The sequence below is a fragment of the Mercenaria mercenaria genome, chromosome 2 (genome assembly GCF_021730395.1).
Source record: "Mercenaria mercenaria strain notata chromosome 2, MADL_Memer_1, whole genome shotgun sequence".
Taxonomy (NCBI): domain Eukaryota; kingdom Metazoa; phylum Mollusca; class Bivalvia; order Venerida; family Veneridae; genus Mercenaria; species Mercenaria mercenaria.
This window is the reverse complement of record NC_069362.1, coordinates 113,130,737-113,142,912: the sequence shown is the minus strand read 5'-3', so window position 1 is coordinate 113,142,912 and position 12,176 is coordinate 113,130,737. Positions and strand designations below refer to the sequence as shown.

General features: G+C 36.7%; 1 protein-coding gene across 1 annotated transcript in view; it reads right to left on the bottom strand.

Moving 5' to 3' along the window:
- The window catches only part of LOC123562463 (uncharacterized), a 35,259-nt gene continuing 23,083 nt past the window's right edge, over nucleotides 1-12,176 (bottom strand). Inside the window, exons 18-28 of the mRNA XM_053527898.1 lie at nucleotides 11,221-11,362; nucleotides 10,364-10,542; nucleotides 9,963-10,101; nucleotides 7,609-7,865; nucleotides 7,049-7,294; nucleotides 6,521-6,769; nucleotides 5,904-6,180; nucleotides 5,102-5,217; nucleotides 4,429-4,596; nucleotides 3,753-3,926; nucleotides 1-3,167 (exon numbers count right to left, since the gene is read on the bottom strand). Coding sequence (XP_053383873.1) covers nucleotides 3,040-3,167; nucleotides 3,753-3,926; nucleotides 4,429-4,596; nucleotides 5,102-5,217; nucleotides 5,904-6,180; nucleotides 6,521-6,769; nucleotides 7,049-7,294; nucleotides 7,609-7,865; nucleotides 9,963-10,101; nucleotides 10,364-10,542; nucleotides 11,221-11,362 — 2,075 coding nt within the window. The 3' untranslated portion in view covers nucleotides 1-3,039. The remainder of the gene's footprint in view (nucleotides 3,168-3,752; nucleotides 3,927-4,428; nucleotides 4,597-5,101; nucleotides 5,218-5,903; nucleotides 6,181-6,520; nucleotides 6,770-7,048; nucleotides 7,295-7,608; nucleotides 7,866-9,962; nucleotides 10,102-10,363; nucleotides 10,543-11,220; nucleotides 11,363-12,176) is intronic.

The window sequence follows — 12,176 nt, the reverse complement described above, 5'->3', positions numbered from 1 at the left end:
TAAAATTGTATGTGAACCTGCACTTTATTATAATGTATGAATGACTTTGGATGAAAACCGCTGATAAAATAAATAAACGAAAACGTCAACACAATAGAGATATATGCTTTACCATTAAGATATTACACTTCATACATGCATGCACGTGAAACAGAAACGGAATTAACTTAGTAAACTTATATCCCGTAGAAGTTAACAAAAAAGCGAGTTGCTTAACGCTGTATGGAGCCGCTGGTGAGCTTTATAAAATTTCGATCAAGGAAACATAAAAAATGTATTTTCGGTGCTGGAACAAATACTAATTTTCCATGTAAGTAAATATTTGATATAGCATATAATACCTTCGCTATTCAAGCAGATAAGCATTTTGATGCTTATAAGTAAGCTTTAAGATACCCAACAGTCATTTTACAGTCCTTTTATTCATTAAAAAGTAAAAAGGTATGGAGAGACTCCACGGAAGCATTGAGCACATAGTCAGAGCCACACATCGCGAAGTAGGTCAACTACAAACAGAAATAATAGTGGCGTATTGCTTCAAATACCCACCAACAAGCACATTATAATTATAAGAAAGAAATGAAACAATGGGAAAGGGTAAAAAGAAGGGAAGGGGGAAGTAATATTTGGTGCGGAGAGGAGTTAAGTAACATCATCAATTTACAACATATAACACGAAACAGACAACAAAAAAAACGGCCCTACATCGCTCACCTGAGTTTAATTGCTTGCTTGAACAAATTTCTTTGCTAAAGCTTCAAAAACAAAAAGAAACTAGGTGAGAAGGTCACGGTAAAGATTCTTCAAGATAAGTACTGAAATCTGTTAAAAGATTATACAAATCTCTTTGCTGTAGCTTCAAAAACAAGACAGTAGGTCAGTAGGTCAGGGCTAAGAACATTAAAGATGAGTATTGAAATCTTTATCGAAAGTTACTGATGTGGTTCAAATTTCTATGCTGTTATGGTGTGTAAAACAGTACATGTCATCCAAATTTCAAGACATTAAAAAACAAAAAAGTAGGTAAGTAGACCAAGGTCACAGTCAAGTGACCCCTAATTACTTGGGGTCATCAGGTAATTATAATTAAACAATGTAGGAAATATGATCAGATAAGTTTTGAAGTATTTTTCCTATATAACTTATATACAAGTGACCCCCGGGGCTGGGCCTCTTTTCACCCCTGGGGCATAATTTGAACAATCTTGTTAAAGAACCACTAGGCAATGCTACATACTAAATATCAAAGGCTTAAGCCTTGAACTTTCAGACAAGAAGATTTTTATTTTATTCCTATATAAGTCTATGTAAAACTTGGGGCCCCCGGGACAGGGCCTCTTTTCACCCCAGGGGCATAATTTGAACAATTATGGTAGAGGACCATTAGGCAATGCAACATACCAAATATCAAAAGCCTAGGCCTTGCAGTTTCAGGCAAGAAGATTTTTAAAGTTTCTTCCTATGTAGGTCTATGTAAAACTTGGGACCCCTGGGTGGGGTCTCTTTTCACCTTAGGGGCATAATTTGAATAATCTTGGTAAAGGACCACTAGGCAATGCAACATACCAAATATCAAAAGCCCAGGCCTTGGAGTTTCAGAACAAAAGATTTTTTAAATTTTTTTCCTATATAAGTCTATGTAAAACTTGGTACCCCCGGGGCGATGCCTCTTTTCACTCCAGGGACATAATTTGAATAAACTTAGTAGAGGACCATAAGGCAATGCTACATACCAAATATCAAAGGCCTAGGTCTTGTGGTTTCAGACAAGAAGATTTTTAAAGTTTTTTCTATTTAAGTCTATGTAAAACTTGGGACCCCCGGGGTGGGGCCTCTTTTCACCCCAGAGTTTTAATTTGAAAACATTTGGTAGAGGACCATAAGGTAATGCTACATACCAAATATCAAAGGCCTAGGTCTTGTGGTTTCAGACAAGAAGATTTTTAAAGTTTTTTTCTATATAAGTCTATATAAAATTGGGACCACCGGGGCGGGGCCTCTTTTCACCCCAGAGGCATAATTCGAACAATCTTGGTAGAGGACCACTAGATGATGTCACATACCTAATATCAAAGCCCTATGCCCTGTGGTTTTTGAAAAGAAGATTTTCAAAGTTTTTTTTCTATATAAGTAGATATAAACCATGTGACCCCCAGGGCGGGTCCATATTTGACCTTAGGGGGATAATTTGAACAATCTTGGTAGAGGACCACTAGATGATGTTACATACCAAATATCAAAGCCCTAGGCCCAGTTGTTTTGGACAAGAAGTTTTTCCCTATATAAATCTATGTAAACCATGTGACCCCCCCCCCCACTACCATTGCGGGGCCATATTTGACCCTAGGGAGATAATTTGAACAAACTTGGTAAAGGACCATTAGATGATGCCACATACCAAATATCAAAGCCCTAGCTACTGTGGTTTTGGACAATTTTTGAAGTTTTTCCTTTCGGTTGCCATGGCAACCAGAGTTCTGTATGGAATTCATTTCTTTGACTAATTTTCAATGCGGGTCATGCAAGGAACATTCCTGTGAAGTTTCATCAAAATTGGACTGGTGGTTTAGGCTGGGAGGTGTTGACGGACGACGGACGCCGGACAATCACTGACCACAAAAGCTCACCCTTGAGCACTTCGTGCTCGGGTGAACTAATAAGGGCACCGCCGTGGAACGGTCAGCAGCCTATGTAAAAATATGGGTTTGAGAGTGTGTGACTGTAAAAAGTAAAACATATAAACAGTGGAAGTCCAAAGTACCAGTACCACCAATGTTCTCAATAACTTGTCTGAAGTCAGAGCACCAAGACTTTTACTATTGAAGGGCAAGACTAGTCAAATTGCGGGGCAAACTCAGAAACATTTTCATAAACGTTGGTTAAACTATGCATCCCATCTACCTTTGGGGGCTGAACAACATGTCCAACTTACATGTAGCTCTATGTACGATCTATAACATAGTTGATACTGTTTGGCATATTTCAGATACTCAATAAAAAGACTGCATAATTATGTTGTTCTGTTCACGTCAAATCTATTCAAACATAAAGTGAAAGTTTTTCTTTAATCCAAGGTATGAAAGCGGAAACACGTGCGTACACGCCCGGTGCGTTCGGCACGGCACATCCCTCACCAAAGGACACCACTCCCATTATTGTATATTTATCTGAAATAAAGAGCATACATAGATTATATAATCATGTATAACGTAAAGGCCCAAATGCATCATAGCGATTGTAGTGGTCAGAAGCTATACTTACAAACAACTTGGTAAGCAATTACGTTACTTTCATGCTTTCTTTCGTAACGTAGCTAATAGTCAGTGTTCTTTATGTATAAAACAATAAAAAATGATTTTTTTCTCGATGACCGTGAAATTTTATTTTTTTGTCTACGTATCTGTACTACTAATGTTTATAAACAAGCATTTTCATAATGCGTCTGTTAACGATGCAGTCTGTGAGATCGACCTTGCGTCACAGCCATTGTTGAAAGGGACATACTAAAAAGACAACGAATATAGATTTTTTTTCTGGGCCATTTTGAAATCACATGTGTATATAACATTGCCGGCATGGAAAAGGAACAATCTATACTCTGTGCTAAAACAAATAAAATAATCTTAAACCTTGTATTTCTCACAAAAGATTAATTTTTACGGCGGTTGAGGATTCTTTTCCAGGCAAGTCAGACTTTATTGAAATGTATTTGAAAACATTTAAAATAATCATGCAATATGTATTATACCTACCATTTATTTTACACACCAGCGGGCCGCCAGAGTCCCCGGAACACGTGTCTGTACCGCCAGCAAGATATCCTGCACAGGCCATGTTGGGTGTAATTGTTTGTTTGTACAGCCTGTTACATGTCCGCTGATCTACTAACGGCACCCGTGCAGCTTTCATATGTACGCTACGGGAATCTGCAAGACACATACCAGAGTCGATTATAAAATATAGGTTAATTTTATTCAACCTTTATTATTAACAAAAACGCTTTATTTATTTTGATGTAATTCCTCTGAGAAAACTAATGTATGGGACTTGCAACCAGCATGGATCCAGTTCATAGCACGTCCATACTGTTCGTCTATCTCCACTTCCATACTGTACGTTTATGTATGCTTCTGATAAGAAAACAATATAGTCCCAGACTATACTGCAAGGACGTGCAGGCTGATCTGAACTGTGGGTTGTAAAGCCTTAACATTGATTTTCGCACAGCGCTGCTGAAATATACACATAACTTATCTGAAATGAACCTATAGTGGTAATATTTGTTTATGGACAAAACTTGGACCCTTCTCATTTAGAAATGTATTGTACACTGGATTATTACTTCGCCTGACATAAAAATCGTCGTTGAAATCTAGCCCCTTATCCCCTATCTCTGCTGAGTTGCAGAAACATACAGAGTACACTCACCATCTTCATGTTCTCCCCAGCCAGATATGAGACATTTATGCCCCGGTCGGTATTCCGTAGTTTCATTTGGAAGACAGGCCGGTTGTACATAGTCGTTGAACACTATACCTCGCCCATGTATTGGTCGTAGTTTTAACAACGCTATATCATAGTCGTAATCTTGGGCTGCTGGATCAAGTGAAAAATAAATTTCGTGTGAAATAGCAATTTGAAACGAAAAATGATGATTGGATTACTTAAACTCTGTCTGCGGAAATAAGATAGTCTTGTATGTTTCTTTAAATAATATATGGTTTTATTATGTGTGTGCTTTTAAAGTTTGGTATTTATAAATTTATTGGTATAGGCTAATTTCTTACTTGATTAATCGATTATATCTTATTCCGATTTGTTGTTTTTAGTGTTTTATGATAAGCCACGATGATGTAAATTTTATATAGAAATAAAAATGTCTAGGTTTGATTCTTTTTTCAATTTTCAAGCATTCATTTTTAGATTTAACTGTCACCTTTTCAGATATTGACTGAATAATAATTCTACAGTCTATAATACAACATTTAAATTGGAAAAGCGATTAACCGAAAATCGACAAAAAACGGATAGTATTTCAAACATTTAGAAAGACCGAATAACAATATCAGACAGAACTTTTATGAAGCTTTAGACTACTTACAGTTATATCTTTCATGTTGAATAATAGCTTCTACGTCAAACTCTTGCTCATATTTATCTCTGTATCCAGAGTTGAGATCTCCTGTACGCACTATCACTTGTGCTTTACTGGCGTCCCTGTAAAACAATTCAGAAATATAGAGTTGTCAAACCTGACCGAAACACAAGTTTAGCCACCGACGACAATTCAAAAGCCAGAAAACATTTGATTACAGAATCTAATCTACCAAAGCTTGTTTCTTATACGTTAAAAAAGGACGTAAGTGTTTTGTAATAAGCTCATTAACTTTGATTTAATACTTGTCTGTTTTCACAAAGAAAAACCTAATGGGCAAAAAAGAACAAAAGAATCAAGACCTGTCAGCCATTGTAATTGATATAAGACATAAAGAACAAAATTTTAATCTTGAATATGAAATACGACATCTATATCTAGCGTGAATACGGACAGTAACATACCCATATCTGCATTCATTAGATGTTATTATATTGCATCTCATGTGTGTCTAAAGCGAGAGAAGAATATTTGTTTCGCGCTAGGAACTCTGTTGCTGTTCAGTGTTTAATTCTTGCATTAACATTATTTATCTGACAATATATATTGTCCTTTTTAAACAGCAATATAAAAGTATTTGAATTTGTACGTATACCACGATGTCTTTTACAAGGCATCAGCGTGATTTACTTGTCGTTAAAAAACGATGTGTGAGAGTCAACTTAAAGTTCATCAGTGTATCAGCTCATTAAAACGTTTATGTTGTTCAAAAATCACGAGAAAATAACTGAGAGAAACAGTGTCTTGCCTAAAACAGTGTGCAGCGCTTAGAACCCAATACTCTCCGATAATTGTTCCCCCGCAGTGGTGTAAATGATAGCCCAAATACCCGGACAACCGTCTCCGTATCCCTGCTTGCCATGGATACATTCCGTAGGAGGCTTTAGACCCGCCGTAAATCCGACCCAATTTCCGGTACGGCAGATAGTCTGTACCGTACGACTCTTCTTCCTCCCCAACATCCCTGCGGTCGCGGTCGTGTTCAAGAGGTCGTAAACCGCAGTTTATATTGAAATTAAATCCCCCTGAAACAAAAATAAAATATAATCAAAATCTCAATGATAACCCACCAAATGTTGATATGGAGTAAATGTTTCTTTGACGGATGTAATCAAAGGATCTTCGTTTTCATTCATTTATTTGGGATTTCAGGACTTTATTGCTTCTAGAGTAGGCCTACAGTTAGTAAGACAAGAATGATTTGGAAAATATTTGTGTAAAATACCATGTAGATCTAGATCTAATAATTAAACAGAATTTTTAAAAATTGAATGAATCAGCGAAACTAACGCCTGTGTCAATGCTTAACCCTTGAGCAATTGCTGCAAAAATCTTTCATATGATAATAAAAAAAATGACATCTACCACCACATCTAGAAACGTTGCAGTATTCCCATCTTTCCTTTTCGTTAGTGGTGTAGCACCATGGCGTGACGTCACCATCGGGTGACCTACAGTGATTGGCTGCCTCATCTACGCTTGCATCCGGAAAACGCTCGTCACTATGGTATTTATGGTGATGAGGCGTGTCTGAGGACCATCTTTGACATATATGACCAGAGGTTGTCTTTGAAGTGGGACCGGTGTACTCGGACGCAATAGTGAAACAATCAACTAAAATTTAAAAAAAAAACCACATAGATCTAATCAATGTTTGGATAAAATGAGGAAAATACAAATTTGCATGAAGTCTTGGACATCACAAGAAACTAAACAAAGACAAATGAAGACCATCATTCAAACGAAGTAGATACAAAGCCACTGCATAAAGGACTTTAAAAAAATGCTGTTTATTTCATCAAATCTCTCAAAATGACGTATTCATTAAATCAAAGTGCAAGTTAGTCAAAAAGGAGTTAATTCTAGAGTCATAATGATGTACAGACGGTATACCTTTACATTTAGGGACTTTACAATAACCCCATCTTTCATCTGGGTGTGTGGTATAGCACCATGGCACTGGATCTCCGTCCGGAGACCTGCAGTAGTTTTTAGCCGCTTTTACTGAGCTGTCAGGAAACGCGGAATCATTGTGATGTTTGTGCCGATGTGGAGTATCCAAATCCCAGGCCTGACACTCAAAGCCATTCTGTGTTACAGCTTTTCTTCCGGCGTATGGGAAGTCAGGGTTGTGACAGTCTAATACAGGGGAGACAACAAAAACAATTTTGATCTTTTTGCTGCTATGCGTTACTACTGTACATATAATTTACAACTGAATACGGCACAAAAAAATAGGTAGCCTGTTTAAATTGAAAACTGTTTAGAATATCCCGAATATCAAGGAGTCTAAAAGTATCAGGTTAACTGGTAAATAATGCAAGTTTTCTTTAAAGATATCGAAATTTAGCAGTATATTAATGCAATATGCCGTTACGCTGTTTTTAATAAATTTACTGTTCTACAAATACAAAATGAAACAGTTTTACAAGTGTAAACATGTTATAACATGCCTGATGTTCCAGTTGTAGTTGGTGGCTGTGTTGGAATTTGCGTGGTTGTAGAAGTGGTCACTGTCGTATCAACGTCATCATGCGGCGAACAGTGTACTGCAGCGTCCTCTTTGTGTTCACAGTTGTGAACGAGCCAGTCAGAGTGAGAACATTGCTCTATAGACTTTTCATCTCCTCTGCACTGCACATCGTCTAAATATATGTGCATACTGGCGTCTCCAGGACCATAAAATTCGCCCGTTAGTGCCTTTCCATTCCTTTGAAAATGTAAATAAGGATTAAACGTCCTATATTATAAGAAGGAATGATATACTTATTGTCTTACATTTTTTTAACATTGACATTATTTTCAATATTTTACATACATGTTGAACTGCCAAAATTTATTTAGTTACACGGCCTACCAGTTAATCACTTTATGAGAAAATACTCAAGTACCACCTTAATCAAAATTACACGGACCAATAATTTTTCAATTTCTTATCAAAAAAGGATTTAGGATCTTTTTTATCCCCCAAATATTTTAGTGCCCTGATAAGGATTTGAAGGTACAAATCGTTTCGTTTCTAACGTAACGGTATGCTTTCTCCCGAAAAATGAAATATTTGGAATACAGAAATACACTATAATGAACAAGTAACAACTATCAAGTAATTTGATTTTTGTCAAATTTTACTCATACAACACTTAATCAGCGAATCGTTTGTTGTCATTAACAGCATGAGAATCATCTGACATAGGAGCGTCAGAATGGTATTGCCGGTGTAATGAAGTATTTCGACCCCCATAGAATAATGACCCCCCGGTCATTATTCTATAGAAAAAGTGACCCCCCGGTCATAGTTTTATGACCTCCAGATCATAGTACTATGACTCCCCCACGTGAAGTAAACTGAACCTCACGAAGAATATTGACTCCCATAAAAAAACGACCCCTGTCATTTGGTCAAATTTAGTGATAACTCATGTATCTAAGGCTTAATTGCTGCATTTTATGCCCCCACTCGGGGGAGGGGGCATACAGATTTGCCCTTGTCCGTCCGTCCTTCCGTTTGACCATTAGCCCCAGATACCATCACTTGACACAGAAATCAGAGCATTCCGCAACGGGAAAAGGGATTTTATTTCTAGACGCTGTGTCTTGGTGTATACATTTTTTTCAGGAAAATAACAATTCACAATACGTTCACAAAACTCACCAGTGTCAATAATCCCTGCAATAATTCTTCAGAAGAAAACTGCACAAGAAACTGCTAGCATAGAACTTAGTATTAATAGAAGTTGCAATACTTAGCAGTGGCAGTAAAGTACGGTAGCGGTAACAATAGAAAGTAGTAGTAGTAGTAGTAGTAGTAGTAGTAGTAGTAGTAGTAATAGTAGTGGCAATGGTAGTGGCAGTTGCAGTAGCAGCAGAGGAATAAGTAACAGCAACAACAGCAGCAGGAGAAGAAGAGGTAGATGTACAAGACGTATTAGTGGAAGCAGGTATAGTAGTATCAGTAGTAGCAGTTGTAGTAGTAGTAGTAGCAGTAGTAGTAGTAGTAGAAGAAGAAGAAGACGTACATGTAGTAATAGCAATAGAAGTAGCGGCACCAGTAGTAGTAGTACAATCAAAATGTTAACTATTGGCAATGGAGGATATTAGAGTTGTAGATCTAGTAAAATTGTCCGTTAGGTTTGGTTGGGATCACTTTTTAATAGATATTATCGTCGAAAGTCTTTTTAGGAGCCGATGTTTTACACGGAAAGGGTAACTTTTTTAAATAGAATAATGTCCGGGAATCGATATTGTATGAGAGTTCGAATGTAGTAATTTCGGCAGTGAGTATTTTACATGGAAGGAGTCACTTTTCTATAGAATAATAACCGGGGTCGTTATTCTATGAGATTCGAAGGGAGTCATCTTTAGGGAGTCAGTATTTTACTTGGAGGGGTCAGTTTTTCTATAGAATAATGACCGGGGGTCGTTATTCTATAGTGTTTTCAAAGGGAGTCAGTTTTTTATAAGGGGAGTCAATATTTTACAGGAAAGGAGTCACATTTTCTATAGAATAATGACCGGGGGGTCGTTATTCTATGGGGGTCGAAATACTTCATTACACCGGCATGGGTAAAATCACCGGAAACGCCAATCCGGTATACAAGTAAAAAAGATATGAAGGTACAAATCTTAACATTAACTTTTTTCGAGGTTGGGAAATGATAATACAAACTTTGGTGCCATGACCAGGATTTGATAGAACACACCTGAACATAATAGAACTTGGTTGAAAAAAAGACAATTGTAATAAAGAGGAAACTTTAAGGAAAATCTAGTACAAAGCTAAATTTCTTTTGAATGGAAGACAATCTACCTAAATCCAAGCATTCTACAGATGACTGTAGCATCTTCGTCATCCCAGCTATCGTCACAGATGGTTCCCTTTTCACCGTTTCTTGTCAGTATCACGCGGCCACTGCTTTCAGATCCATCCTCAAGTTCAACAGTTATCGCTTAAAACATGAAAAAAATCCCGAATCAACATAAAGTGACTCTCAGAAGACACTGCGTTTTGCAAGTAGTATCTTCCGTCAGTGAATGAAATGGAAAATCTTCTGTACAGGTATTGTAGGCGAGGAAGATTTCTGGCGTATTTAAGTTATGTTGATCTTCATTTTAATATTTAAACAAAATTTTAAGCACTTTTATTTGCTTATGATGCTTGCATTACTATATAAAAAATATGTCAGGTGTTAGAATGGATATGAATTTTACCATCGTCTGCTGTCTCACAAATCACACCAACGTCTTCGCCGTGTCCACAGTCCTGATCACGTGGTCCGAAGTGTGGACATGTAATTATGTCGGTTTCATTTCCAATACATTTAACATCATCCATCCAGATAGTTCCATTGCCAGGCCCAAATAAGGAATCTTTTACTGCGATTCCCACACTGAAAGCAAAAACTGCACCGATTAAACTTATTCTATCATCTAAACAAACAAACATTAATTCATGGATATATCATATAAACTAGACCAAAGGCTATAAAGTCACCATATAACCTATAACTGTGTCGGTGTGAATCTAAACCCAACAGGAACTAAAACAAAAACAAATCCTATGATTTAAGTTGTACTTAATACATTTGTAACTAGTGCTTTCACTAAATATGATTAATACCCTACCAAATGTCTTCTTTGAAAAAAGCTATATCGTCAATAAATAATACTAAAGGCATCTTTACATCTTCTCGTTGTTCCTTTGTTAAATCTGTTAGTGTCTTGTTTATATCAGTTTTATCTATCATCGTGTCAAGGTACGTGTATATGGAATTGGCTTGATTAATAAACTTTTAAAAAGTAAGTGCAGAAAGGTTTTTATACAACAGCAACAATAATGTAATTAACACATTATATAGTTATCTTTTCCTTTTTGAGATCGGTCTCAAAATATACCCTTATCAGCGGTTAAATATGTCACTCTTAAGACCGGTCATATAAATCTGTTTTGAAACTTATGAATTTTAATTGGCGGCCTTTAAACACTTTAATTAGCAGCCTTTAAACACTTCCTTAACTTTATCCAAAGGCAAGATTGTACACCGAGTCTGACCTGTCTGAAAACTAACCTATAGCCGAGCATCCTGCAGACGACAGTAGCGTCCTCGTCCTCGAAGTAATCATCACAGATAGTACCTCTAATACCATTCAGGACAAGCTCCACCCGACCTTCTGATGGCTTCTCACCTCCAATTAACTTCACTTTGGAATCTAACCGATAAATTGTCATTGTTAATATTATTTGACTCCTCTAAATCCCCTCGGATTCTAGGCCAATACTTAAAAAACTGACTCGCAAACCTTAAGCAGACAATTTTGCAACTGACCAATGGGAAGTCTGCATTCCGTGACTGGTCTCCACTATTAGTTGTGTAAAATTTTCACCTGTGCTCAGTGTCAGTAATTTCACATCTGCACCTATATTATATTTGCACCTGTGCTCAATGTTATTTCTTCTATCTTAGAACTTATGCTCAATGCCAGTTATATAATCCTCGCACATATATTTTAATGTCAATCGTAGTCCAACTAATTTGACGCGATCCAAGGAAGTATTGAGATAATTGTTTTCATATGGGCAATGGGCAATATCCGCACTCGTTGAGATTGCCAGTCACAAATACAAAACAATCTGAACGTCGAATTATTTTGACTAATGTCAGTCGCACTTGTGATCAATGTCGGTTATATAATCTTTGCAATTATGTTCAGTGCCAGGAACAAGATCTTTGCTCCAAGTGCAATGTCAAAGTATATAAACTTTGCACTTATGTTCAATGTCAATGTTCAATGTCAAAGATCAATGTAATTCATATAATCCAACGCCACGTGTATTACATAAAGCACATAAGATTAGCTTTATTAAGTTCAGTCTAAAAAAGGTTTTCGGTTTTCTAATGGCAACAAATGACCAATCGCTCTATGATGTAATCTCATTTTCGTCGTTATTCAACAATCATAAATAACAACTTTTCGAAACAACAAAGAACAGACAGCAATTCAAATTTTGTTAAAGTAAAATATA